Here is a 27,676-nt window from a genome sequence, read left to right as displayed (position 1 = left end):
GAGCTCCAGTAAGTACTTATTTTTCTTTGATAGTGCATGGTAGGATGAGGTAAAGGTATCCTTTATTTGGTTACATGGTGCACGTGGGAGAAGGGATCGAAGTTAACGACGCTAAGTACTGTTCGCACCTGTTTCACATTCCCCTATACAGCAGGGCCCTGTGGAAAAGTTTGTTAATGGACACTGAGATCTCCTGGGAATCCTCCATAGAGATCACTAGGAAACTTTCTCGCAGATACTCTGCAATCCTCTGCTGAAGACTCCTTAGCAGAGTTGCTTTGTTTCTTCCCCCATTGTAGGAAATTTTGCCATGCCAATCTGCAATTACTTCTGGAGGAACCAAAATAGCATATGGAACTGGTCTGAAGCTGCATACATACAGGAGATGCGCCCTTGCATTTTCAGTTACCCTCCATAGTGTGATTTCAGCTTCGATCACCGCCACCTGTGTAAAACTGTGTCAGTATTCAGCATAGTGTCCATAAGCACTTGTACTGATCCCCTTCTGAAACTACCTAGACCCTTTGTCCCATCTTGCACCACTCCCATCCTGGAGGCTGAACTCACTATATTTAGTGCTCTGGCCATGATGCATGCTTGCCAACGGAAAGTGAGAAAGAGGTGTATATAACTCTTATGATTCAAGACTGTGAGTGCACACACAGCACTGACTCTGTGTATTGTTTCTTTTGTTTATGCAGATGTGCCCTTCAGGGCCATCTCCTACACACCAGCAGAGTGCCTCCATCAGATAAGGGGCGACCGAGGAGTAAGGAGGACATGTTTCGCAAAATGCTGCAATCGTCAGATCAGGCTGATAGTGAGCACACAGCATGGAGAGAGGCAATAAACAAGAAACTAGAAATGGATAGCCAGGAGAGGAGACTGGGCCAGGAGCAGATAATACAGGGTCAGGAGTGAATAATAGAGGACCAAATAAAGCCGCTGAGGTCCCAGTTTGTGCTGCAGGTGGAACACATGCATGCTCGACTCCCCCTGCAGCCCAAAAAGAACTGCCTTCCTTGCCGTCCCCAAACTCCCCTAACACATTCCTCTCACATTCCCAGCCTGTCACAGTACCCCTTACGCTCCACCCCTAGGGACATTTTCCATAACGACAGCTGGACTTCCACACAGCTGTGAGTTCCCCACTTCAGAGAGTGCTGCTCCCTGTCATGTCCCTTGTAAGAAATGTTAATCTATGTCATGGGTTGCGGGTATAATAGGCCAGGGGAGGCTCTGCCTCCTCCAGCGCTGTCATGGCTGCTGGACCCCTGGTTCCAGGGTTTGGTGGTGAAGTTTTTGCTTTAATATGCCCCATGTAGGTTCCGGGGTGGCTGAGGAGGCACATACTACCTCCTTAGCTGCCCCAGAACCTGCATGGGGCGTATCAAAAGCATCTTCTAATGGATGCTTTTCCCCTGGGCGGGTTGGGTCCAAGGAGGGGGAGGCATGGTGCAGCTTTGGCCAACCCTAGGCTCCTCCAAGCGGGGGGTGGGGGTGGCACTCCAGGCTGAGGCTGGCCTAGGGCTCCTCCAGCTGAGGTGGGGGGGGGTCACTGCAGGTGGCCCAGGGCTCCTCCGGGCAGGTGGAGGGGGCTCAGGACTTCAGCCAGCCCAGGGCTCCTGCGGCCAGGGGAGAGGCCTCTTCATGCGGGGGTGGGGTGGGGGAACTTGGGGCTCCGGCCATGGGGAGGGCATGGGAGAAAGGGGCGGATAGCCTCCCCACAGGGAGGGTTCTATCCACCACCCATGATCTGTGTATTGCTGTTTAATAAAAATTTAGTCTTACAAAGACTGTGATTATTTGTGACCTATGCAGGGTGGTTGCAACAGAAATTCATAAACAGTGGCAATCGGCACATTTGCAGACGACAATTAATGCTCAGCAGAAATCATTACAGGAGGCATTCAATGTGGCAAGTAAACAATGTCTGGCTCAATTCATTGCAGATGGATGCATTACTGGGGCTCATGGTCAAAATGCTGCTTCAAAGTCCCTTTGATTTGAATAGCCCATCATTGAGCCCCTCTAATAGCTCTGGTGACTGGCTGCTCAAAACCAACCACTAGGCAATCCACCTCAATGCTCCACCCCTGCAGAAAGTTTTCCCCCTTGGTGTCACAAATATTATGCAGAGTACAGCAGGCTGCTATGACGATGGGAATAATTTCCTCACTGATGTCTAATCTGCCAAAAAAGATAGTGCCACCAACCCTTTAGTCTGCCAAACGCACATTCGACAGTCATTCTACACCTGCTGAGCCTGTTGTTGAAGCGCTCCTTGCTGCTATCAAGGTTTCTGGTGTATGGCTTCACGAGCCACAGGAGTAAGGGGTAGGCTGGGTCTCCCAGGATCACTGGGATTTCCACATCCCCTTTTGGAATCTTCTGGTCTGGAAAGAAAGTTCCTGCATGCAGCTTTCTATACAGGCTTGTGTTCCTGAAGATGCACTTTCCCTGACCACCCAATGTTGATGTCCATGAAGTGACTCTGGTGATCCACCGCAAGGCCATGGAGAAATAGCCCTTTCTGTTGATGTACTCCATTACAAGATGGTCTGGGGCCAAAATTGGGATATGCGTGCCATCTATCTCCCCACTGCAGTTAGGGAATCCCATTGCCACAAAGCCATCCACTATTTCCCACACACTGCCCAGAGTCTCAGTCCTTCGTAGCAGGATGTGATTAATAGCCCTACAAACTTGTATCACAGCAACCCCTGTGGTGGACTTCCCAACTCCAAACTGATTCACAACTGACTGGTAGCAGTCTGGAGTTGCTAGCTTCCACACAGTGATCAGCACGTGCTTTCCCACCGTAAGGGCAGCTCTCATTTTGATGTCCTTGTGACACAGGGCAGGGGTGAGCTCTGCAGAGTGTTCAAGGTGGCTTTGTGCATATGAAAGTTTTGCAGCCACTGCTCATCATCCCATACCTGCATCACAATCTATTTCCTGAGCCCAATAACCACAGTCCACTGTGTGCAGCTGCTGCTTCATAAATGCCAACATCAATCTTGAATTGTTTCTTTCCATAGTACACAGCAGGGCAGGCAGCACAGATTCCTGTTCAGATTCTCAGCTCATGAAATACTGCAGGATCAGCTGCATTGTGTTCATAACACTTATCACAAGACTGGTGAGTTGTGCAGGATCCATGCTTTCAGGCAGAGATGGCGGGCAGAAGGTTTACAGGGGCAGTTGAAAAACAGTGTGAAATGCAGTTGGAAGCCCTTAGAATTACGGGATGGAGAAAATTGCATCATGTGACGGTGATCCTGTCCCCAAGATGCACTGCAATCCATTCCCAGAACTCCTAGTGGGAGAAAGTGGCGATTGGCACAGTGGGATAGCTACCCATGGTGCTCTGCTCTCGGTGCTAGAGGACCGACTGTGGATGTGCTCCGCTGACACAATGAGTGTTGTTTGAACATGCACAAGTGATGTAATTACAGCGGTTTACGATCGTTGACTTAACTCTGTAGTATAGACATGGTCTCAGAAATCAAAGGGATGTGCTCAGGCTGTTGATCATGCCATATTAACAGGCGATCATTTTTCAAAAAAATGCACACCATCTGATTTTAGTACCAACACATAGTAGAGCTTATGATATATTCCAGGCTAGCCCTAGGCAAGGCATCTCTGTGGATCCTTTGGCAATTTCCTAGGGCCTCAAAGTGGAAATAGGACCGAAGTATGTTTAGCTTTCATAGTCTCATGGCGCACATAGGAAAGGCTCTGTGTTTTTAAGAGCTGTACATGACTTTGGACTAACCCGGATTGAAATAGGACCCACCTAAAATCTGGTTGGAACGTTTTCTGTTCCGCTTAGGTCTGGTTTGTATTTAGGACAAGAGGATACAACATTTCGATTTATGTGAGTTATAAACGGAGGAGCCTTGGCGCTCAAGCTGTTCTTTGGGATTTAAAATGGGACTCAGAGGGGCCAGCTGGTACCTATAATTTTATCTGGCTATGAAGTTCCATGCAAAGCTTTGATGATGCATAAAAAGTGCCTATTATAATATTGTTAAAATTTCCATATCTCCTTTGTGCCTGAATGTGAATTTCATACTGATTAAGTTTGATAACAAATTGACAATTCTGAAAAAAATGAAGCTGTCTGTTTAGCCATGGAGGAGACACAAGGAGTGGTGATACAGGCTCTCATGCCATCCAATCAATGTAACTCAACACTAACCTCAACGGAATATATCTAGGGATGAGTAACAATAGTATCTTGCAAACAGCTGGTCTTTGCTAGGAAATGTTATGTTAAAACACAACCATGAAGAGCTAATCAGCTGCAGGCCTCTGACCCCAGAGGAATGGTATCCCTTATACCTTCACACCAGCATAATTAGATGATATATGATGAACACACCTTCTCTTTTTGTCCTGACCAGTCATGGTTGGCATTGTATTATCTAATTGAGCACCCTGTGTTCATGATGAAGCATGATAAAATTTCCTAGAAAAAACAAGTTCTGAGTGGGAAGATTGTGGTCTTTGAGGGGAAAATGGTGGAGATTTTTAAAACCTCTATTACATTTTCCTTGGCTCTAGTTACAAGACCCTGAGGTCTGAACTTGCCTCTTGCCTCAGTGACTAGAAGGACAATTCTCTCTCCATTATATATAGTACGTCATGCATTCTGGTCTGTTTGCTAAGTGGTAGTTAATACAGAGTTGCATACCCTTACGTTTCTCTCTGCATTTATACCTGTGGATCCAGAGCCCTAAATTATCTGAAAGGATCAGAGAAAGAAGGAGCACACCAAATATCCCAAAGGAGCTCTTTTGTAATGGAGAAGCTGCTATCTGGAATTAGAACAGCCTAGAATAAACCATTTTGAAAAAGGAAAGGGATTGCTTCCACCCTACCTCTATTGATGAGGTCTCATAAGGCAGGCTAGGAAACACAGTACTAGTGGTGAGCAGAAGACTGGCTGTTTTCAATGCATGTTTGAATCCTCAAGCAGTGGATGGAGCCTACCAGCACTAAGGACCTGCCCCCCCTCAGATGAGGGAGGTGCCACAGGAATTAGGAGACAAATGATTGCAGGGGACAGATATGGAAAAACACATAAAGGAGTGAGGATCTAGGTGTAAAATGAGGGAATCGGGTGGGGACACTGAGCAGAGAACCCCGGATAGTGCCCAGAGCTTTGCAGAGTTTGAAGAGTGACTGGATGCAGCCCAGGGGAAGTGTCCCCAGATATGTGAGATGACTAAGGAACAGAAGTAGGCCCCACAGTTGCAGGGAACCTCTCTGCTGAGCTTCCTCCTTCTGGATTGCTGGATGGCCATCTTGGCCAGCACCAGGAGGAGGTTGATAAGTAGGTCCTGCAACTTTGTGGGGCCACAAACAGAGAGAGGGCATAAAGGAGAAAGTGTGGGGAAAAGTGCAGCTAGAACCTCAACTAAATTCAGCTCAAATATTTCAGCTCCTGTATTGAGAGAGCTCCAGCTTATGACTCTGCTGACAACAGCGGGAACAGTATGGTACTAGAAGAAAGATGCTTTCCCGGCTACCCAGACTCAAACCACTTGTGACTTTAAAGGTCAATATCAACATAGTGAATTCTACCCAGAAGCCCAAAGGCAATTTGAATCAGCCGTTTCACACCTAAGTACAGAATGTTGCAATAATAAAGCCTGGAGATCATGAATGTGTGAATCACTATGACTAGACCCAAATTCAACAGGACAGGAGAGGACACAATCTTTTGTGGGCTGTAGATGGAAAAGGGTGTGTTTTGTGTCCATGGCTATTTGGGTATCCAGAAGCAGGAAGGAGTCCCTGCGAACATCAAGGCTATGGACTAGCAGACACCCTCTAAGGATAAAGTAATAACGGTGGCAAATTCTTTAAAGTGTTTCTCTATTCCCTAGCCAGTGTCACCTGAGTTTTTCCAGGATTCAACCGGCTAATCTTCATCCAGTTGCAGATCCCAACCATAACTGGAAGATGGTGCTGTCTGAGACAGATATGAAAATGCTGTAGAAGTGAGGGTAGTCTTGCTGGCATTTTAATCCATCCTATTTCATAATCTTCACGAGCTGCTTTATAAAGACATTGAACAGGATGGGGGAGAGGATGTATCCCTGTGAGACAACCACAGGAAAAAGCGCTGGAGGAGCAGGTGCACATCCGAACTCTGAGAGTGATGTGAGAGGAATGTGTGAAGCAATCTCACAGTGATCCCTAACCTCTGCCATATGTCTCAGGTGAGGAGCAAGGATACCCTAGGTCTCAGCTGATCTCTAGAATGAACACTCTTCTGAGGCTACATCTACACCACAGTACTTAGAGCTCTGCAGCTGGTGGAGATACTCTACGGTGACAGGAGAGCGCTTTCCCATCTGCTTAATAACTCCTGCCTCTGCGAGAGGCGGTACCTAGGTCAGTGGGAGAAGCTCTCCCGTTGACATAGTGCTGTTTACACCGGCTCTCAGGTCATCTAATTTATGTCGCCTGGGGTGTGGCTTAGTCACACTCCTGAGTGACGTAAATTATACCAAAGTAAACGGTAGTGTAGACAAGGTCTGAGTCACTGAAATATGAAACTGGTTCCTTTTAAAGTACAGTTTTCCTACCCCTTAGAGATTGTTTCTCATTGAAAAATATGTGGAATAAGGGTGACACTCTGTGGTAAAACAGAAGAAATGCAGTTTCTTAACACTGAGTCTCATGTGTTTGCTTCCTTCCATCTTATTGGTCAAGAAGGAATTAAAAATTGGGTTGGCATTCTGATTTTAGTGGATATTTCTATTATCTATGGATAACTCTCTACATCAGGGGTGGGCAACCTTTTTGGCCCGAGAGCCACATCTGTGAATAGAAATTGTATGGCAGGCCATGAATGCTCACAAAATGGTTGTTGGGGTGCAGGAGGGGGTGAGGGCTCCAGGGTGGGGCCAGAAATGAGGAGTTCATGGTGCAGGAGGGGGCTCCGGACTGGGGTAGGGGAGTAAGGTGTGTGGGGGGGTGAGGGCTCTGGCTGGGGGTGTGGGCTCTGGGGTGGGGCTGGGGATGAGGGGTTTGGTGCATGGTGCAGGAGGGAGCTCTGGGCTGGGATTGAGGGGTGCAGGAGGGCAGGAGGGGGATCGGGGCTGGGGCAGGGGCCTTTCAAACTAAGCAGTAGTGATAGTAACACTAATTAACTAGCTACTAAATAAATAAGACTTCCTTGATACACTATAGGGCTGAGTGCATCCTGTTGCACAAGAGTGGATAAGAATGCCAGCAACAGTGTTATATTTGAGACAGAATTTATGCAGCATGTGCAAACTTCATTGGTTTTACTCATACCCAATGCAGAATTTGCAGGGCAGCAGTTTTGGGCTAGGTGACATTGCTTTTCTGCTTGAGGTAGCCTCAGACATTAAATCAAGAGGTCCCTGTCTGTCTCCTGTGGCTATGGATACAACTATGTATTACAACCATGCCACCTAGAGGACCCGCCCCCGCCCCAAATGGCCGAGGGTTCATTTTAATGGGAGCTGTATGGACTTAACAAAAGGCTATCCCTGACCCAAAGATGTTACATTCTGAGTTTAAGACAAGATGCAACAGATGGGTGAGCCATTGGTGGGAGAGGTGAGGGAGGATGGGATGACAGGTAATTTGAGCACATTTTGGCATTGGCTACTTGTGTGAACAATTTGTAGGGGGGTAGAACATTTGTTTGTTCTATTAATGGAGACATGCTGTAGGCATCATGGTAGCTGTGATTCTGAAGTAATTTCAAGAAAGGTATACTAGGTTGGAAGGAAGGCACTCTGTGTATGATGGATGGCATGGAAAAGAGCAGAAAGGTACTTGTAGGAGAAAGAGACAAGAAGTGATGGAATCTGATATGCTGGAGTTGATGACAAGATAACAGAGCAAAAAGACACAGAAGGGCTGCATTGTGCAGGGAAAAGCCAGTAGAGGAACTGAGAGAGGAGGAGTGATTTGATTAGAATGGGCAAGAACAATCATCTTAGCAGCAGAGTTTTGAACGGACCTGAAGGAGGCAAAGTTGTGACACTAAAGACCAGAGAGGAAGCGATTGCTGTAGTCAAGATGTGAGACTATAGGGCCTGGATGAGAATTTTGGTGATACAGACAGAGAGAAAGGACAGGTTTCAGAGTGGTAGCCGTGTTAGTCTGTATCAACAAAAAAAATGAGGAGTCCTTGTGGCACCTTAGAGACTAACAAATTTATTTGGGCATAAGCTTTCGTGGGCTAAAACCCACTTCATCGGAAGACTGGAGCTTTGATATGTTATGTAGGAAGAAGCAGCAAAATTTGGACATGGCTTGGATGTGCAAGTCTAGAGAGAGAACCAGTGTCCTGGCCAAATTCCAGACCGTTTAGGTAATTACAGATTCACAGATTATAATGAAAATATGTTCTTAATAAAAGGTATGTTTAGTTCAAAAAGAAATTAATTCATCCTAAATAATTATCTCCTTTGCAGCCGTTACACCATACAGCAATCAGCAGCGGTCTACCTGAGGTGACAGAGAAAGGAGAAAGCAATCACTCTTTACCATAAACAACGAGGAGTCCTCGTGGCACCTGGGCTAGAACCCACAGCCCAAATACATTTGTTAGTCTCTAAGGTGCCACAAGGACTCCTCGTTGTTTTTGCTGTTACAGACTAACACAGCTACCCCTCTGCAACTCTTTGCCATATTTCTCCATATCTACTTCACAAGGGTGTTGTGAAAATCACTTGGGTAATCTTTGTAAAGTGCTTAGAGCTCTTTGGATGTAAGGCAAAATACCATCATCTGTGAAGAAATAATCAGTTGTTGGAGGAAAATCTGCTCACATTTTAAGATAAAATTTATTAGCTGGCTTCATTCTTAGTAAAACTAAGCTTTCATCTGACATTAATGTTCCTTTTTGATGCAATCGTCATTGCAAGTTTGAATGGAGAGAGAGAGAAAGCTGTAGTAACTGTTTATCTATAGAGCAAATTAGCTCCTACTTGAAAGCTTCTGCCTTGATTTTTTTGGGAAGCTTTTGACAGCAGCGTAGCTTCCCTATGCTCCACAATCAGCATTGGCTTCCAGTGACGTTCTTAGAGCAGTGCTGGTTAGCTCAGATTGTCTCTCTCCCTGTGTGACAGCACAGTAGCAGAGATCAATTGAGGCATTCATGCTAAGGGCCTCATGGTTTAACCCTGAGGAAAGAGGAAACAAAATGTTTTCAGTGAGGAATCCTAAATTGTCCCATTCACTTTCCTTTGTCAGTTCTCCAAAGCGTATATTTGTTGACCCATACTTCATACTGCAAGTCCCACTTGTCTCCTCAGGCTTTTTTAGTAGGGTTACAGAGAGATCTGGAGGAGATGGGTGGGGTTCTGGTATTAGGCCATTGGGCTTACTTGTTGTTCTTTATAATGAATATCAGTGAGCCAGAGCACTGGATCAGCACACTTTTGTAAACTGAAATAAAATCATATGTAAATATCAGAGTTTTCCCTCTTTGGTTTTTAATCAATATTAGCTATGGCAGTTTCTGTTCCTATGTACCTTGGGATGTGCAGCACAGGAAAATAATGCCTCACAGGAGCAACTGAATGTAGCAGTGATCCCTTCTGGACACAATGATGGGATTTCTGAATTATTTATAGCATAACTTTTTTTTTTCTGGTAACAGATGTCTGTCTAGACTCAGGAAAAGCTGGTCTCATCTGCTTTTTATTTATTTTTTAACAGACATGTAACTATATATTATAGAAAGTATTTGCTTCTGACTGTATCCACCTGGAGCTGGTGCATCTCTGTTAGGGACTTTTCCTCCATTCCCCTGTATGTTTCTACTGTCTCACTCCAACATGCCAGCTCCCCAGTGCTTAATTTGTAATGAAAGAGGTGCCGGGGCTCAAGCAATGTTTTTAGATTCATAACTGATGCAGCAAGCCCAAAGGTGCCACAGCTATGAACAGACAAGCTTGGAGGCGCTGGGGTTCAGGCCTGACAAGCCCTGGCACAAATTAAGCTTTGCAGATCCCCCTTCCTCCAACCTTTGTTTACCTCATACTGAGCCACTCTGCTCCAAAGTGCTCTGCTGTTCCTGCAAAGTGACTCTTGTAAGAGTAGGAGTACTTGTGGCACCTTAGAGACTAACCAATTTATTTGAGCGTCAGCTTTCGTGAGCTGCAGCTCACTTCAGCAGATGCGCTACGCAGCCCTCCCCACCCCCCGACACGCACCCCTTCGGGTCAGCTACGCAGCCTGCTCGGAAAGCTACTAGGCTCCCTGTCAAGTCGGCCTGCGGAACCACTGACGTTCCTGACCCAGCTGACTTCACCCATTCTGGATACAAGGATGCGTTTTAAAAACAAAAACCCAACTGATACAGAAAGACTTGATTGTATTTGCCCCTCCTCCCACCAGCTCCATTTCCCAGGGTGGGTTCTCCCTCCACCCAACTAGCCCTTCCATCATGGACAATTGGAAGTCAACCAAAGGACCTTGACCAGACATCGCAATGGGCTCATTTGACCCTTCTATGCGACGACGGGATCTGCAGGCTCGTGCAGGAACGCTGACTGCTCTAGAAGCAGGAGCTTTCTCTTCCTCTCCCTTTGAAAACCACAAAAAAAAAAAAAAAAAAAAAAAAAACCCCTCTCCACAGACTGCTCTCCCTTGGCTTTCTTCCTTGAAAATAGTTGTTTAAAAAAAGAAAAAAGTTGCCTTACTGTGGAGTGGGAGTTCTGTGACCCGCCGGACTTGCACGCATCCGATGCAGTGAGCTGCAGCTCACAGAAGCTTATGCTCAGATAAATTGGTTAGTCTCTAAGGTGCCACAAGTCCTCCTGTTCTTTTTGCGGATACAGACTAACACGGCTGCTACTCTGAAACTTACAAGAGTAGTGCATTCACTCTGAACACTGATGGGGGCAGGATCACACAACAGACTCTGTGTGGCAGTCCATGGGAGAAAGGTGTCATGCCTGGGATGTGGGCACTCCGACCTAGTGGGTAGGATCAGGAGTCAGAGACAGGGGTCAGACAGCAGGAGTCTAGTCAGGGATCAGGAATCAGGCCAAGGGCAAGAGTCAGAAGGCAAGCCAGAAATCAGACCCGAAGAGTATATCTGGAGTCCGAAGCAGGGAACAAAAGCAGGGACTGTTGTATGGGACTAGGTTACACAGACAGCTTCCTGGAACACCTTCCATGCTTAAATAGTGGGCCTGCTGATTGGGTCTTCCGTGGATGGCACTTCCTGTGGTGCTTAGTTCCCCCCAGGGCTGATAGTGCATGAATTGTGGCTCTGCCATGGCTGCCAGATGGTGGCATGGAAGCGTTAGTCACCTGGAGCCCTGCAGACTCATGTTCCAGGCCTCTGGATCCTTACAAAGGATATGAAAAAGGCAAAGGATGAGGATGGAATAGACTGTGCAGGGTGGGTTTGTGCACAGGTGGTTGGCGTGAGTGGCAAGGATAGAACAGGCAACAGCCCAGGGACAAAGAGCTAAGAAAGTGCAGACAGGGGAGCTGCAGAGTTACATTAATTATCCAGTGTTCTCGCAGGATACCTGCCAGCAGAGAGAGATTTACTCCACTTTATTCAATGATGTTTCTAGGGGGTGGGATTTCCTAGTTTATGGCTTTATTATGAACAATTTGCTGTGAATGTTCAATATGACGCATTTAAAATTTGAGCTGTGCTGCTTGGTTGGGGTGACTCACCAAACACGTCCCGGGGTAATGTTTCTGTGCGCTGATTGGATGAAATGCTAAATTCATGAATAGCTGCTGCACATGCAAATGTAAGACATGGGTTTCATGAACACTCCCACATTTGGTCAGATACTACAGTTGTGTATGTGTGGGTGGGAGGGAGCATATCATTAGATAGGGTAGGTAGTTGAAACTTTGAAATTTGTTTTGACACTTTCTTCCCATTATCTTCCGGAAACTGCCTAAAAATGGGAATACACTCTGAATTTTAGAGAGTAAAAATACCATGATTCAGTTGAAATGGCATCTGAAAACATGTTATTGGGCAAGCAATTTAGAGTCAGGCCCTCCACCTGGTTGCTTTCTATTGATTACTCCTCTTGCTCATCAGACTTCTTGGGGAGATGATGTTCACAATACTGTCTGTGTATTCAGCCCAGAAAGCTTCTCTCAGACCACACCCCGTTCTAAGATACTAATATCCCCATATCTTAGGAAGTCTGGATCCAGTTCAAAACTTCCACAGCTGGCATTTGGCTCTACAAGAGGTGACACCTGATCCATGTCGCCACTCCCTGAACTTGGGGAGTGTTTGGCTCCAGCTCTGAACTTTGTGGCAAAGGCCCATCGCTGTACTGTTTAAACCCTATGCTCTGCATTTTGCTGCTGGGAGAGACGATATATAATGAAGCAGATTCTGATACAATATCATTTTGTATAGTGTCTTCCCCACATCTGTATATCACATCTGTATTGGCTATTCTGGATTTATTTCCCCCCATATTTCAGATGATACCTATTTCCGTAGCATACCAGATGATGATGCAATAGAGACCCATTGCATCATATTTGCAATACTCGGTTATTCATGCATTTGTAGAAACCGCACCCTCACTTACTGTATGTGTATATCAGCTTCCTTAGAGGAACTTATAAAATGCTACATAAACCTAGCTAGATAGAATGAACTTGTACCATATATACCATCAAACCACACAGAAGATGTGCAGGAATGAAGAGGATAGGAGCACGTAAGTACCAAGAGCTGTATCCCCAGATCCATTAGCATTTAACAAAATATTTATTGATTGGCCTTATAGTCCTCTGCAGTACTTTGCATCAAATCTGGGTTTCATTCCTAGCCTCTACTCTCTTAGGTGCCTTTTAGGCTCTGGGCCTATCTACCTCTTTAGGTGCCACCGACATTTTCAAACCCACTACTTGACTGCTAGCTAATCCTATAGCTGCTTAAATCCCTAAGGTGCCTACATTTCTGCCACTCAGCATTTGCAAAGCCACTTAAGCCCTGACACCACTCCACACAGCTAATGAGCGCATTGGAACCCTCGCTCAAGCTGACGTCCCAGAGGCCCCACAGTAGGATTCTCACACTAAGCAGGGGAAAGCCAATCTCACCAGTGCTGAACTGGTAGGTGTGCTCTGGGCACATGTAATACTCCTGGGGAAATTCTGCACCAAAAAATTAAAAATTCCACGCACAATATTTTAAAATTCTGCATATTTTATTTGTCAGAAATAACACAATATAACCATGCCAGTTTCAATTATTTTGGTAATTTGTTTCAAAATACCTATCAGCAAGTATGTCTGTAACAATACAGACAACAAAAAAGATCCAGGAAATGTTTTTGACAAATAGATTCTTTACTAGGCATGTTAATACAGAATTCTGAGTAATAATTAATTTAAACTGCAATATAGAAACGTATTTCCCACACCCCTCAGAAGCAGTGCAAAGGCTTGCGGGAGTCAGGGGTAATGGAAGAGCTGAGGGAGAGGGAAGTAAGTGCAGGGAAGGAGCCTGGGAGTGAACCTGGAGGGTTATTGGGTGTGGGTGAGAGAAGTATGGAACAGAGTTTTGTTGTTGTTGTTTTTTGGGGGGGGACGGGAGGAATTGCTAGGGAGTAGGGAAACCTTCCCCATGCAGACCCTGACTGATCCCTAGCCTTTTCCATTCAGTCAGGCACATCTGCCTCTATCCCTATGTGTCCCTGCACCCCCACTCAGCCACCCTCCTCCCCCCGGTGTCCCTGCACTCCCTCCCCTATCCAAATGCATCCCTCCCCATCCCCTTGTGTCCCTGCACCCCCTCAGCCATCCCCTATCACCATGTGGCCCTGCATCACCCTGCTCCACAGTGTCCCTGCACCCCCACTCCCATTCAGCTCCCACCCCAGTCTGTCCCCCCCACTAGCCCTTCTGAACTCCAGTCTATGTGATCCCTCGCAGCAGCCCCATGCCCCCCACAGTCTGTCCCCCACCATATGCCGTGCTTCCTCACCTGGCCCTGTGGTCAGGATGCTGTGAGGAACACAGACTCTCTGCTGGCTGCTACAGTGAGCTGTTCAGCTGCCCTCTGTTCTGGTGCCACAGCAGCCCCTGGTGGGTGAAAGGCGTAACTGCAGCGCCTCTCCAGCAGAATGTATTTTCTGCAGAGGAAAAAGGTCTGGAGGGTCCATTAATTCTGCACGTGCTCAGTGACACAGAATTCCCCCAGGAGTAACATAAGACCTGATAGTTGTCAGACCCTGCAGCAGGAGGGCTGGGTGCAGGCCACCATTAGGGGAGGCATAGCACAAAAGACAGCATACAAAAGACAGTTGTGGGCACACAGAAACATAGGGCAAGTGTGAGAGAGCTATCACACGTGAGAGAGACAGAGCCTGTTTTGACTGCTAGGACATGGGTTACCTAAGTGACTGACCTGGCTTAGGTGCCTAGTTCCACGAGAGGGCTCGTGGCTGAGGATCCTGAGCAGAGGGAGACTCATCAGCCAGACATGCCAAAACAGCTGCATAGGTGCCTAAGCCATTCTCCTCTCCATTTCAGTTCTGGTGAGCTTAGGCAGCTCCCCATTCAGCTAGTCAGTTTCTGAGGATCCCTTTCTTAGGCATCTAACTCTCCCCATGCATTGTATGGCGTGCCTGGGCATCTGGTTCGAGGCGGAGGACTCCACTGGGCAGCAGACTGCTTAGAGGTTACAACGCTGAGTGAAGCAAGACTTAAGTACTTTTGAGGATCGGTGCCTTAATCACCAGACCACCAGCGGCCATGAGTGCTGCAAAGACAACACAAGCAGCCCCGATGGGGGCAAGTGCCTACCATTGTTCACCAGTGACTTCTACAGCTGATCAAGGAGTCACTTCCACAGGCTATAATGAAAATCATCCAGCCTGGCTGCGCAGAAAAATGGTGGTTTGTATTGTGGATCCTTCACTCGGGTAACATCAGATGATATCTGCAGCTTTCACAGGAACGTGGAAGATGCTCGGGGGGTTATAGAAAAGAAAATGAAATTCCTGCTTGTCTCTTTCTCTGTGTTTAGGTCAAGTGGTTAGAGACACAAGCTCTCTGCTGACACAATAACCAGAGATTTACAACCTCCCTGCCTGGCTTGCGTTGTCCTGTGTGTATCTGACCAGACTGTTAGTGTGCAGGTCCCGCCACAGTTTAAGGATCTATTTTGCTGGCGTACTGCACAACCACCAGGCTGAAAAGAGCAGCTCTTGTCTGAGTGACTCTGCAAGATATTCAAGTACCACAAAATCTCCTCCTATTCATCCTACCGCTCTACTGGTATGTATCACTCTCAGGTTGTGTCTGTCTAGCTACACAATGTACTGTTTTTGTGATAAAGTAGTATTTGCTATTGCCATAGAAGACTGACCCATGTTTCATTCATTTGGGATTCACTCTAAAGCACTTTAGTCCTTCCACCTCTTGGTTTTTGCTGGCTGCATTTCAATGAGACATTTAAAATATCATTTAAATATTTCTTTAAATCTCCATTTCTATTGTCTGCACAGCAGCTGGTGAAAGCCGCTACTACGGGGAAGATTATTTTTCTTCCCTTAACTTAAGAGTGGCTCAGAAGCCTTTTCACTGCGTTGGCTGCTGTTCTCGAAAGTGATGACCTACCAGCCTCTGATTGTCACAAGTGCAACAATTCAGTTCCCTCTGCCCTGTGATGGGGGTGGATTTCCCCTGGAGAGGCTGGTGGACAAAACATCAGTTTTGTTTCTGTACAACATGAGGAGGAAACTGATTACACAATCCTGTCACCTCTCCTTAAAAGGTCTGTTTTCCCCTAACCCTTGGCACTTTTGGGTTGCAGCTGAACATGGAATTTAGAGACAGCAAAGCAGGAACACAGAGGCCATTTGTTATTTCAAGCTCTGCTGCACCCCTCATAAATAATATCACTCACCTTGTTTTAGCTACAAAGGAAAGCAGGGAAGCTGATTGTTTCTTTCTGCAGCAAATATTACACGTGAATCCAAAGTATTCTCTCAGACAGAGGGGCTGGGGGCCAGCTGGACCCCACCCCTTTCAAAAGTTTAGTCACTCTACCAGACAGTGCCATTATTAGATGCAGTAAGAATGTTTCTCTTTGGAAAGGAATAATTTTTTATTTACAATTTTTCAACAAGATTTCAGCAGCAGCACAATGGGGACCTTGAGCTCCAAGGCTTGGTACAAAAGAGACGCCCGGGTGGTGATGCTGGGACTGGATTTTGCTGGCAAATCCACCATCTTGTCTAAATTGAAGAGCAACGAGGTTGTGGAGACTTTCCCGACAGTGGGCTTCAATGTGGAGTCTCTGAAAACCCCGTGTCATCTACCCTTGACTCTCTGGGATGTGGGTGGTCAAGCCAAACTCCGCACTAGCTGGAAGGACTATCTGGAAGACACGGACACTCTCATCTTTGTGCTGGACAGTGCCGACAAAACCCGGCTGCCAGAGGCAATGGCTGAACTGGAGAAAGTTCTGAACAACGTAAACATGACAGGGGTTCCAGTCTTGCTTCTGGCCAACAAGCAGGAGCTGCCAAGGTCCCTGTCTCTCTCAGAGCTGCGGGAGATGCTGAATCTCGAATGGTTCAGTGGCCGAAGCTGGGAGCTGAGAGGGTGCAGTGCTCACACTGGCGAGGGGCTGAGGGAAGCCTTAATGGCCCTGGCAGGACTTCTTAAGAGCCGGGATAAGAATTCCAGTGAATGTGTCTGTGCGCCACTCCAGTGATGAGGATGTCTTTAATCTCAGACGTGACTGGAGGGGGCAACTTGAGCATGAAACTGGAAAATCAGGTAACTTCTTCCACTAGTAATCCCTCAGCACTCTGTTAATCTCAGAAATACCCCCTCTGCTCCTGGTATGATTAATGGAACTCCATATGGCATGTGTAATATTCCAAAATATCCCATAGTTCTACTGCAGCATGAAATCACATCAGAAACCCCCCTTAGCAAAGCTGCATTTGTGGACAGCAATGTTCTTGACCTTGCCTTGCCAGTTTTTCCTAATCTGCTGCACCAGTAAACTCAGCTCTCACTACAGGTATTACTTGGGGGACATTTATTATTTTGTTCATGTTAAATGTCTTACTCTATGTGTTCTGGATATGGGTTTTGACCTGATGAAGAAGATATTGCTGGGGTCAGTCTTTATTGTATTCCTCTAAACTCAGATGCACTCAGTGCAGAGTAACAGTCCCCGAGGGGATATATTTGAATGACCTCAGTTCCACTTCTCTTACAACTTATAGCAGATGTTTATTGATCTGAAACAGAGCAGAATGGAAGGAGAATGGCTGAACAGAAGAAATTAAGCACAAGAATTTAAACAACTCATTGGCAATTGGTTTTAGCAGTGTCCTTTGTGAGCACCATGCTGGGCCACTGAAGCGTGATCAGGATTAGGTTGTGTGTTATGTTTTTAGAATGTATGTGTGGATTTGTGCGTATCCTGTTGTGTATCATTTTTGACATGTATTTAGACATGCTTCATTTTTATTGAAACAAGACTATAAATGATAATCGCTTGTCCTTGGGTTAATTTAAAACCTGAGAAAATCAAGCAGGAATGAGCACTGTGATGAGTTTTAAATGCTAGGAACAGATGCATGCTCACCAGAGCTCTAATCCATCTCAAAATGTCCTGATGCTGAAATCTATTAGACGGTGGACTACTCTGACAAGAGGAGTGCTAGGAGACCTGTCTATTGGGTGTTTTAAAATTAGACTAGACAAAACACTAAAAATGTACTGTAGAAAAGGCAGGGTGATAGTCTAGACTAGAGGACCTTAATGTCTGCTGTTTTCAGTGGGAGTTGAAGTACTCAGCAGTTGTCAGGTACTGCTGGGCACATTTCAGGATCAGGCCCCAGCTATGTAGTGAAAGTCTCTGTTTGATTCCGTTGACTCTTACACTGAAGAGTGGCCCTGTGGAGCCACTCCTGTAGCGAGGGCACATACAAACAACATGGAACCTTTTGTTAAACTTGGAAATTTAAACCAAACCAAAACCACATTGATTAAGATAAAAAACCTTAGTGTGTTTGTTAGCTTGTACTAGATTATTATGCTATCAATAGAAAACGGGGAGGGAACCCCAACCCAAGAATATTAGGCAGCTGGAATCAGCAAGTTTCAAAGAGGAACATACACATGAGGCAAAACCAAAAAGAAGCATGCACTTTTCTTCTCATCACCTCAACGCATTTTACAGACATGAATGACTTAAGCCTCAGAAGATTACTGGGAAGTAAGGCAGTATTATCTGCCTCCTTTTACAGAAGGTGAAACTGGGGTCAGGTTAAATAATGTGACAAGAAGCCCGTGGCAGGGTAGGAATAGAACTGAAGCCACCTGACTCCCAGGGCTATGCTCTAGCCACAAGATCATTGATGGGAAATCCCCCCTAACAGAAATCCTTCCTAGTGAGACATGCCAGAATTTTCAGCCACACTGTACAATGTAAGGCATAGTATGTGCTATGCTGTGAAAGTACATAAATGGCCCAGTTTTGATTTGGAATAAATGATTGTTGCCATGAGTAAGAGTGCCATATACTAGACTTGCTCTGAAATGCATAGTGAACCTGTGTTCTAGGCAAGGCTGTAGCTTTATGTTACAAACAAACACATGATCATGTGAAGGATTTGGTCTTAAGAACAGTTTGAAACTGCAGTTACTGTAAACGGGCTGATTTTCCCATTGTTGCTTGTAAATGCAAGATTCCAATAAACTGAAGAGATCACTGAGACCTCAGATACGAACTGAATCATTTTAGCTTCCACTTGTCACTGTGGCTCTTTCTCAATCTCCTTACCCAGCCATCTGAACACAATGGGTCAGATTCTCACTCCGCACTCCAGCCTCTTAACACCAGGTAAAAGGGTGGAAGGGGCTTTACAGCTGTAGGGAACAGCTGGGAGCGAATTCCCTTAGAGCAAGAACTGAGACTGACAGCCTCAGGTTGTCCTTTTGAGGGCCCCTTTCCAAGCCCTGCTGTAAGGGGCATGGCTGAAGAGGTGTGTAGAATCATAGAATCATAGAATATCAGGGTTGGAAGGGACCCCAGAAGGTCATCTAGTCCAACCCCCTGCTCGAAGCAGGACCAATTCCCAGTTAAATCATCCCAGCCAGGGCTTTGTCAAGCCTGACCTTAAAAACCTCTAAGGAAGGAGATTCTACCACCTCCCTAGGTAACGCATTCCAGTGTTTCACCATCCTCTTAGTGAAAAAGTTTTTCCTAATATCCAATCTAAACCTCCCCCACTGCAACTTGAGACCATTACTCCTCGTTCTGTCATCTGCTACCATTGAGAACAGTCTAGAGCCATCCTCTTTGGAACCCCCTTTCAGGTAGTTGAAAGCAGCTATCAAATCCCCCCTCATTCTTCTTTTCTGCAGGCTAAACAATCCCAGCTCCCTCAGCCTCTCCTCATAACTCATGTGTTCCAGTCCCCTAATCATTTTTGTTGCCCTTCGCTGGACTCTCTCCAATTTATCCACATCCTTCTTGAAGTGTGGGGCCCAAAACTGGACACAGTACTCCAGATGAGGCCTCACCAATGTCGAATAGAGGGGAACAATCCAGTCCCTCGATCTGCTCGCTATGCCCCTACTTATACATCCCAAAATGCCATTGGCCTTCTTGGCAACAAGGGCACACTGCTGACTCATATCCAGCTTCTCGTCCATTGTCACCCCTAGGTCCTTTTCTGAAAGGATGTTTAGCTGAAAGGATGTTTCAGGCATGGGGCCATATCATACAGAGCTGCTGACATAGGGTTACAGCAGCCTGTCCCTGTCGGCCTATCTACATGAGGGAATTGACTGGCAGAACAATAGCAATATAATTCTAGGTCTATATCTATGCCAGTGTAACTCTCCATGTAGATTCTCTATTCTGGAACAAAAGTGACTCTCGGTATAGCTTTATTTCTGCTGGCCATTTTCCCTGTGTAAACAAGCCTTAGGCTGGGCTGTTTAAATCGTGTAAGGGCCACTCTGACCCCTGGAGCAGCTTGTTGTTGGGAGAGTGCAAAGGTGCCTTAAAGCCCCCAGAGCCTGCTCCCCTCCGGTACTACACCTCTTAAAAGCCCAGCGCAGCAGCTCACCCGATAGCGGTAAATTAAAAAACTGATCTGGAAGGAGGGGAAGCTCTCATAGGCAGACAACTGTCTCAAAGTGTGTCTTGGCTTCTCAACTGTAAGCTCTTCTTGGCTTTGCTGTTGTGGCTTGTATAGTGCCAAGCACACAACCGGCATTGACACAGACACAGTAACAGCTACTGAATGTTCACACACTATGCTCTATGCTCTCTTACTCCCTCTTTATTATACTGTGTGCTCTGCGTTCATGTCTTCTTACCGTTTCCCTACAGACAACAAACCGCACGGCTTCTCCCTTGTACTCCTAGTGAAAACTCAAATCAAGCACCAGATAAACAATTTTACTGAACTACCTGAAAAGGCACTTGGAGAAAATACAGGGTAGTTATTAGTATTTGAAGGCCTTCTGAGGAGTAAGTGGTTAAGAAGAATAAAACACTATAATTCTTGCATCTGAGTTACTGCACAGTCTGATCCTGTCAGATTTCACCAGGGAAGCACGTGCTTTCCAGAGACACTCAGCAGCCACACGCTGTCCGTTTAAAACACTCATTTCATTTTAGCATCAAACAAACGTAGTTACCATGAGAGCACAGCGAGCTGTCTCTGGACTGAACACGAAATTGCAGCTGCTTCCAGCGGACTCCTAGGCCAAGTCTACACTAGCACTTATGTCGGCAAAACTTTTGTCGCTCAGGGGTGTGAAAAAATGCCCCCCCCCCGACATAAGTTTTGCCGACATAAGCGCTCGTGTGCACTAAGCTCTCCTGCCAACATAGCTACCGCCGCTCACTGAGCTGGTTTTATTATGTCACTGGGAGAGCTCTCTGCCGTCGGCCTAAGGCGGCTACACGAGCAATCTTACAGCGGCACAGTTGTATCGGAACAGCTGTGCCGCTGTAAGCTTGTCAGTGCAGACACGGCCCCAGGAAACTTAAAACTAATTATGTAGCTCCATATACCACAACTAGCACTTGGCTGGGAAAAGGATTCCTCAGCACTGCAGGAGTTCGGTGCTGCTGTTCCAGAAGCTGGCCTTCTTCCCATTGGGGGTTGTGGCCCAAAGAAAAAAAAAAAACAGGAGCACAGAACTTCACAGGAAAGGTGAAACTTCACTGGTTAACCCAAGGGAATCTCCTCTTTGTGCTTGTGAAAGATACTAGCCTGACAGCGCGAGACTGAAATCCTCCATTTAGCCATATACAAGGGGCCTTACTGGCAGGAAAAGTGCAGCCCCCTCCCCCCCATGCTGCCTTGCCAGTGTACTTCAACTACACACCTTCAGGAATCAACTCTACAGTGTCTAGCACAATGCGGCCTTGATCTTTACTGGAGTACTCTGGTGGTGGTTTTTATGAGGATCACACACACACTGGCAACTACCCTTAGATCACCAAGCTCAATTCATATAAGCCACCCAATAGCCATTGAATGGTAGTGAGTTACCTTTCCAGGTACTGATGTAGGCTGTGTTTGAATCAATGTTCTAGAGGTACACTAAAAGGCTCTGTATCTCCTTCTCAAGCCAAAGCACCACCTTCAATTCACCTGCTGTCACTTGGATATTGCAGCACTCGTCGCATGCAACGCACTATCATGACTGCTCAGACCTCTGCATTACTTAGCGCTTGGCTATACTTATAAGTTACAGCGCATTAAAGCAGCCCCGGGCACCCTATCTCATGACAGGTCCACAATGACAAGGTATGTAGAGCGCTCTGACTCCACAGCTAGAGCGCTCTTGGTACTCCACCTCGGTGAGTGGAATAACGTTTGATGCATCCCCGCTGGAGCACCGCGGCACCAGTGTGGATGCCCTGTTCTGTTAATGCGCTCTGATCGGCCTCCAGAAGTGTCCCACAATGCCTGTTCTAGCCACTCTGGTCATCCCTTTGAACTCTACTGCCCTGCCCTCAGGTGACCCACCGTCAGACCCGCCCTTTAAATTCTTTGGGAATTTTGAAAATCCCCTTCCTGCTCAGCCAGGCATGGAGTGCTCTCAGCAAATCTTTCCAGGTGACCATGCCTCCACGTGCCAGGCGATCCCCAGTATGGAGCAATGGCGAGGTGCTGGACCTCAACAGTGTTTGGGGGGGGGGAAGCTGTCCAGTCCCAGCTGCACTATAACCATAGGAATTACGATACCTTCTGGCAGATATCAAGGGACATGCTGGAAAGGGGCCATGAGCGGGACGCTCTGCAGTGTAGGGTTAAAGTGGAGGAGCTGCGAAATGCCTACCGCAAAGCCCACGAGGCAAACAGCCGCTCCGGTGCTGCCCCCACGACCTGCCGTTTCTACAAAGAGCTGGACGTGATACTTGGGGGCGACCCCACCTCCATTCTCAGTACCTCCATGGACACTTCAGAGCCCAGTTCAACAAGGCAGGAGGAGGAAAGCAGGAGCGAGGGTGCTGAGGAGGAGGGAGACACCCCAGCATCCCTAGATGCATGCAACCAGGAGCTGTTCTCAAGCCAGGAGGAAGGTAGCCAGTCGCGGCGGCTGGTGCTTGGGGAAGGACAAACACCAGAGGAGGTTCCCGGTAAGCAGCTTTTATTTTGGGAAGGAAGTTATTTGGCGCAGGCTCTTGGGGCGAGGAGGGTTAGGGCTGCAAGCATGGCTAGATGTGGAATAGGGCGTTTACGTGCTCTCTCACATTGCGGTAATAGGCCTCAGTGATCTCTTCAAAGTCTCAGCCAGTACTTGGGCAATGCACTTCCGCAGGTTTATTGGGAGAGTGTTAGCCGACGGCCAAGGATGTTTGGTGAGGTGCCAGCTATGCCCGTTTATACCATCCGTGACTTTAACCGCTAGGACGCACTGTCCCTTTGCGGCGGGCAGCCCGGGCTAGGCTGACGGATGCCCCAAGGTCCTAACCACCCGTGACTTTAACTGCTAGAGCTCAGAGCTCCTTCGCAGCGGGCAGTCAATACTGACTGACAGGTGCCCCAATGGCAGCACTAAGAGCCTCTCCACACCCGTGTCTGTTAGCCGACGGCCAAGGATGTTTGGTGAGGTGCCAGCTATGCCCGTTTATACCATCCGTGACTTTAACCGCTAGGACGCACTGTCCCTTCGCGGCGGGCAGCCCGGGCTAGGCTGACGGATGCCCCAAGGTCCTAACCACCCGTGACTTTAACTGCTAGAGCTCAGAGCTCCTTCGCAGCGGGCAGTCAATACTGACTGACAGGTGCCCCAATGGCAGCACTAAGAGCCTCTCCACACCCGTGACTTTAACTGCTAGAGCTCAGAGCTCCTTCGCAGCGGGCAGCCAGGATTGACTGACAGGTGCCCCAAGAGTTTGCCCCGTGGAGGCGGCACAACTCAACGCTAGGCTCTTAGTACTCTCACCTAATGGCCAGGCTTTAGAGCCAAAACGGCTGAGGTTCTTTAATTGTGTTGGCTGCTTTACAGTAAACCAGAGAAAACAAGTCAGGCTTATGCATAAATGGTTACCAAAATTTATTAAGCTAGATTCTAATCATGTGGTTACAAAATTGCTAGTGCCTACTTATTTAAATGTAGAGATGTTACACACACAAACAAGTTACAAAACTGAAGCCACAATCCCAAAGAAAGAAAACAAAGTATAGAGCTCTATGTCAAAATATGTGTACACTAAAGATAGGAGATCAGGTGTGGGTGCTTCTTACCCTCCTTGCATCTCTCGATTCCAGCGGTGCCAAGCCAGGATCGGTCACTCAATTCCGCGGAAATACGAATAAGGGACAAGGCGTAGGGACCCTCTTAGCTGCAGAAGCCTTGGGAGGCTGTCACTTATCTGACCAGCAGATAGATAGTGAAAAGCACTCAAAAATCATGGTGCTGTAGGTCCCCTACTTATACCTCTGTACTCCTTTATTCTCTTTCTCCTTTCTTATGCCAAATTGAGGCTGGTCTGTCGGGGTGACGCCAGCTTTCGCAAGAGTAGTTTACACTTGCAAAGGAGAGAAACAATAAGTTTCGACTACTGGACATTTCTTTTATCAGGGTAAATATTTTCCCACCTAGGATGTTGGTGTGTGTGCATCACGCTATTTAGTTGGGGCTAAGAGCCATGTCTGTCACAGGGCCTCTGCCTGCTGTGAGCTTAATCGTTGTATCTGTTCCCAGAGGCACATTGTAGCAGCACACCTGTGCTTTCACAGCTTCAAAGGCTGTGCTGGAATATATGTTAAGTGCCCTGTTCCTGCTTCCTCCTGTGTTTCCAGCAATGCTGATCTGAAGGGGGGGGGGGGGGGCTGGCTGTCTGGCTACAGAGAGCCACTGTGGTCCTTGTCCCAATAAGGCTAACTTGTCCGCGCCACTGTGCCGTGAGGGGCAGGGGGACCATTGCTGCACACAGGCAAGCTACATATGGGCCAGGGCAAAAGCCGCATTGTAGTAGAAGACCCTCCCTCGCTTCCCACGTCACTCTCAGCAGTGAGATATCTTCCAGGACGAACTCCTGTGGAAAATGTGGGGACAGTTCAGTATAGGGGGGCCCCTGCAGCTGTTGGCTCTCCCCAAGGCACAGAAACCTAGAGGACAGTATGGCCGTGAAACAATCAGTCCCCCTTGACCCTGTGCTTACTCCCATTTTGGGACTCCCGGGGGTTATGTGCGCTCACTTTGGGACGGGCAAATTATACTATTATGTAGACTGTGCTTGCCCTGAAAGTACAGGGGAATTATTGCTTTGTCTGGTGTGAACAATGCTGCCTCTGTTAACTGTTGCATTTTGCCTTTACAGATACAACCTTGAGATTGTCTGTGTTAGCACCAGCCGAAAAACTTCAACGAATTAGGAAGAGGCCACGTAAAAGCAAAGACAACATGCTACCTGAAGTCATGCAGCAGTCCTTTAACGGGAATCAAAAATTGCAGGAGTGGAGACAGAGTGAAAGGAGGATCCGCCTGCAGAATGAGGAGTGCGGTAAAAAGTGAGGAGCTCCGGCAGCAAAGCACGGAGCAGCTGATAAGCATCATGAAGCACCAAGCGGACTCGATCCAGGCGCTTGTAGCCATGCAAGCGGAGCACTACTGTGCCCCCCGCCCCACCCTGCAGCCCTTATCCCAAAGCTCTTTCCCTTGTGCCCCCATGTCACCTCCAACCCACTATCCCCAACATCTGGGTTCTTATCGCCACCAGCTACCTCCAACACCTGTAGCTTCACCACTCAGCCCGGAAAACTACGACCCTTACCCGCTCCACTCAACCCCCATCACCATGCAGTATAACCATCCTGAAGTGCAGCACTCATTGCACAGCACTTCAGACAGGAAGGCTGTGTATGATAACAGGACATATGCAAATCTGTGATTGAACCGTTCCCCACCCCACCCCCTTGCCCTTTCTGTTTCCCAAGCAGTTGTGTTTCTTTTCAATAAATGCATTTTCTTTTCAGTAAGTGGATTTTTTGGCTTTGAAAACATTCTTTATTATTTATTGCATAAAGTAAAAGATACCTTAGCCCAGGAAATCAATAGACACTGCAAGTCAGTGTATCATACTTAGCAAACACAGATTCCTAACAACATTGGAATCGCTGCACTTCACTCCTGTGCAGGGCACCAAACATTACTGGTGGCTTTCAGCCTCAAATTGCTCCCTCAAGGCATCCCTAATCCTTGCAGTCCCGCACTGGGCCCCTCTAATAGCCCTGCTCTCTGGCTGTTCAAATTCAGCCTCCAGGTGTTGAACCTCCAAGTTCCATGCCTGAGTGAATGTTTCATCCTTCCCTTCACAAATGTTACGGAGGGTACAGCACGTGGATATAACGGCAGGGATGCTGTCATCAGCCAGGTCCAGCTTCCCATACGGAGAGTGCCAGCAGCCCTTTAAACGTCCAAAAGCACACTCCACAGTCATTCTGCACTGGCTCAGCCTGTTGTTGAACTTCTCCTTGCTGTTGTCAAGGCTCCCTGTGTCGGGTTTCATGAGCCACGGCATTAAAGTGTAAGCGGGGTCTCCAAGGATCACAATGGGCATTTCGACTTCTCCTACTGTGATCTTCTGGTCTGGGAAAAAAGTCCCGGCTTGCAGCTTCCTGAACAAGCCAGTGTTCCGAAAGATGCGTACGTCATGCACCTTTCCAGGACAGCCTGCGTTAAGGTCAATGAAATGCCCAAGGGGATCCACAAGCACCTGGAGAACCATAGAGAAATACCCCTTCTTATTAACGTACTCAGAGGCTAGGTGGGCTGGTGCAAGAATTGGAATATGTGTCCCGTCTATCGCCCCTCCGCAGTTAGGGAAATCCATTGGTGCAAAGCCAGCCACAATGTCATGCACGTTACCCAGAGTCACGGTTCTTCTGAGCAGGATGCGATTAATGGCCCTGCAGACTTGCATCAACATGATTCTGACGGTTGACTTCCCCACTCCAAACTGGTTAGCGACCGATCGGTAGCTGTCTGGAGTTGCCAGCTTCCAGACTGCAATAGCCACCCGCTTCTCCACCGGCAGGGCAGCTCTCAATCCCGTGTCCTTGTGCCGCAGGGTGGGGACGAGCTCATCATACAGTCCCATGAAAGTGGCTTTTCTCATCCGAAGGTTCTGCAGCCACTGCTCGTCATCCCAGATTTGCATGATGATGTGATCCCACCACTCGGTGCTTGTTTCCCGAGCCCAAAAGCAGTGTTCCATGGCGGTGAGCACGTCCATGAATGCCACAAGCAATCTCGTGTCGTGTGCGTTACTCGCGTCGATATCATTGTCGGAGCCCTCACTGTCAATTTGGATCTTAAGGAATAACTCAACTGCCAAACATGACGTGCTGACGAGATTCGTCAACATATTCCTCAGCAGTTCGGGCTCCATTCCCGCAGTCCAAAAGGGAAGATAGAGCGCGCAGTACAAAAAACATTGAAAGATGGCGCCAAATGTGGATGGAAGCAGAGAGATTGCTGGGATGCGAACCGATGCATCACGGGGCATTGGGACAGGACCCAGAATGTCCCGCCCCCCCGCCCCCTTCACACAAGCCACAGCACCAGAATGGGAAGAGGTGCTCTGTGGGATAGCTGCCCATAATGCACCGCTCCCAATGCCGCTGCAAGTGCCGCAAATGTGGCCACGCCAGTGCGCTTGCAGCTGTCAGTGTGGACAGACTGCAGCGCTTTCCCTGCTGTGCTCTCCGAAGGTGGGTTTAACTCAAAGGGCTCTACATCTGCAAGTGTAGCCAGGCCCTTAGACTCAACATTGTGAATTACAGACTGACTGACAGCAGCTCAAGGACAGAGTCACTGGCTTTTGTTATGCACGTTAAATACAACTTTACAGAATTACTTTTTTTTTTTTTCTTTTTGGTGACTAAAGGAAAAACAGAAGTTCCCATTAGATGAATGTTTAAAAACCCAGCTAAGGTCGCCAGATCTGCTTGTGCTGAAGCCAATGGAAGCAGGAACAGGTTTTTAATAAGGCACATTGATTAAATATGTAAATCCACATGTAGGAGGCCGATTTATTTTCCCAGCAGTGGGGACCTTAAGCATCTTAAGCTGACTTATCAACATCCTGCTTACAGAAAAAACTCTCACTTCCCTCTAGGCAGTGACTTGACAGCGTCTCCTGTCTCAGAGGATG

The 27,676-nt window shown here is 47.4% G+C and overlaps 1 protein-coding gene across 1 annotated transcript; it reads left to right on the top strand.

Annotated features, from left to right (window-relative positions):
* Positions 1 to 16,162: 16,162 nt before the first annotated feature.
* ARL11 (ARF like GTPase 11) lies at positions 16,163 to 16,735 on the top strand (the record flags this gene model as incomplete). Its single annotated transcript, XM_084614095.1, has 1 exon — positions 16,163 to 16,735. The coding sequence occupies one exon, from the start codon at positions 16,163 to 16,165 to the stop codon at positions 16,733 to 16,735; it is 573 nt and encodes a 190-aa protein (XP_084470221.1).
* Positions 16,736 to 27,676: the final 10,941 nt, after the last annotated feature.

The sequence above is a fragment of the Lepidochelys olivacea genome (genome assembly GCF_965140295.1).
Source record: "Lepidochelys olivacea isolate rLepOli2 genome assembly, chromosome: 1".
Lineage (NCBI taxonomy): Eukaryota > Metazoa > Chordata > Testudines > Cheloniidae > Lepidochelys > Lepidochelys olivacea.
Note: the sequence above shows the minus strand (reverse complement) of the source record. Positions and strands in the feature narration are given on the sequence as shown.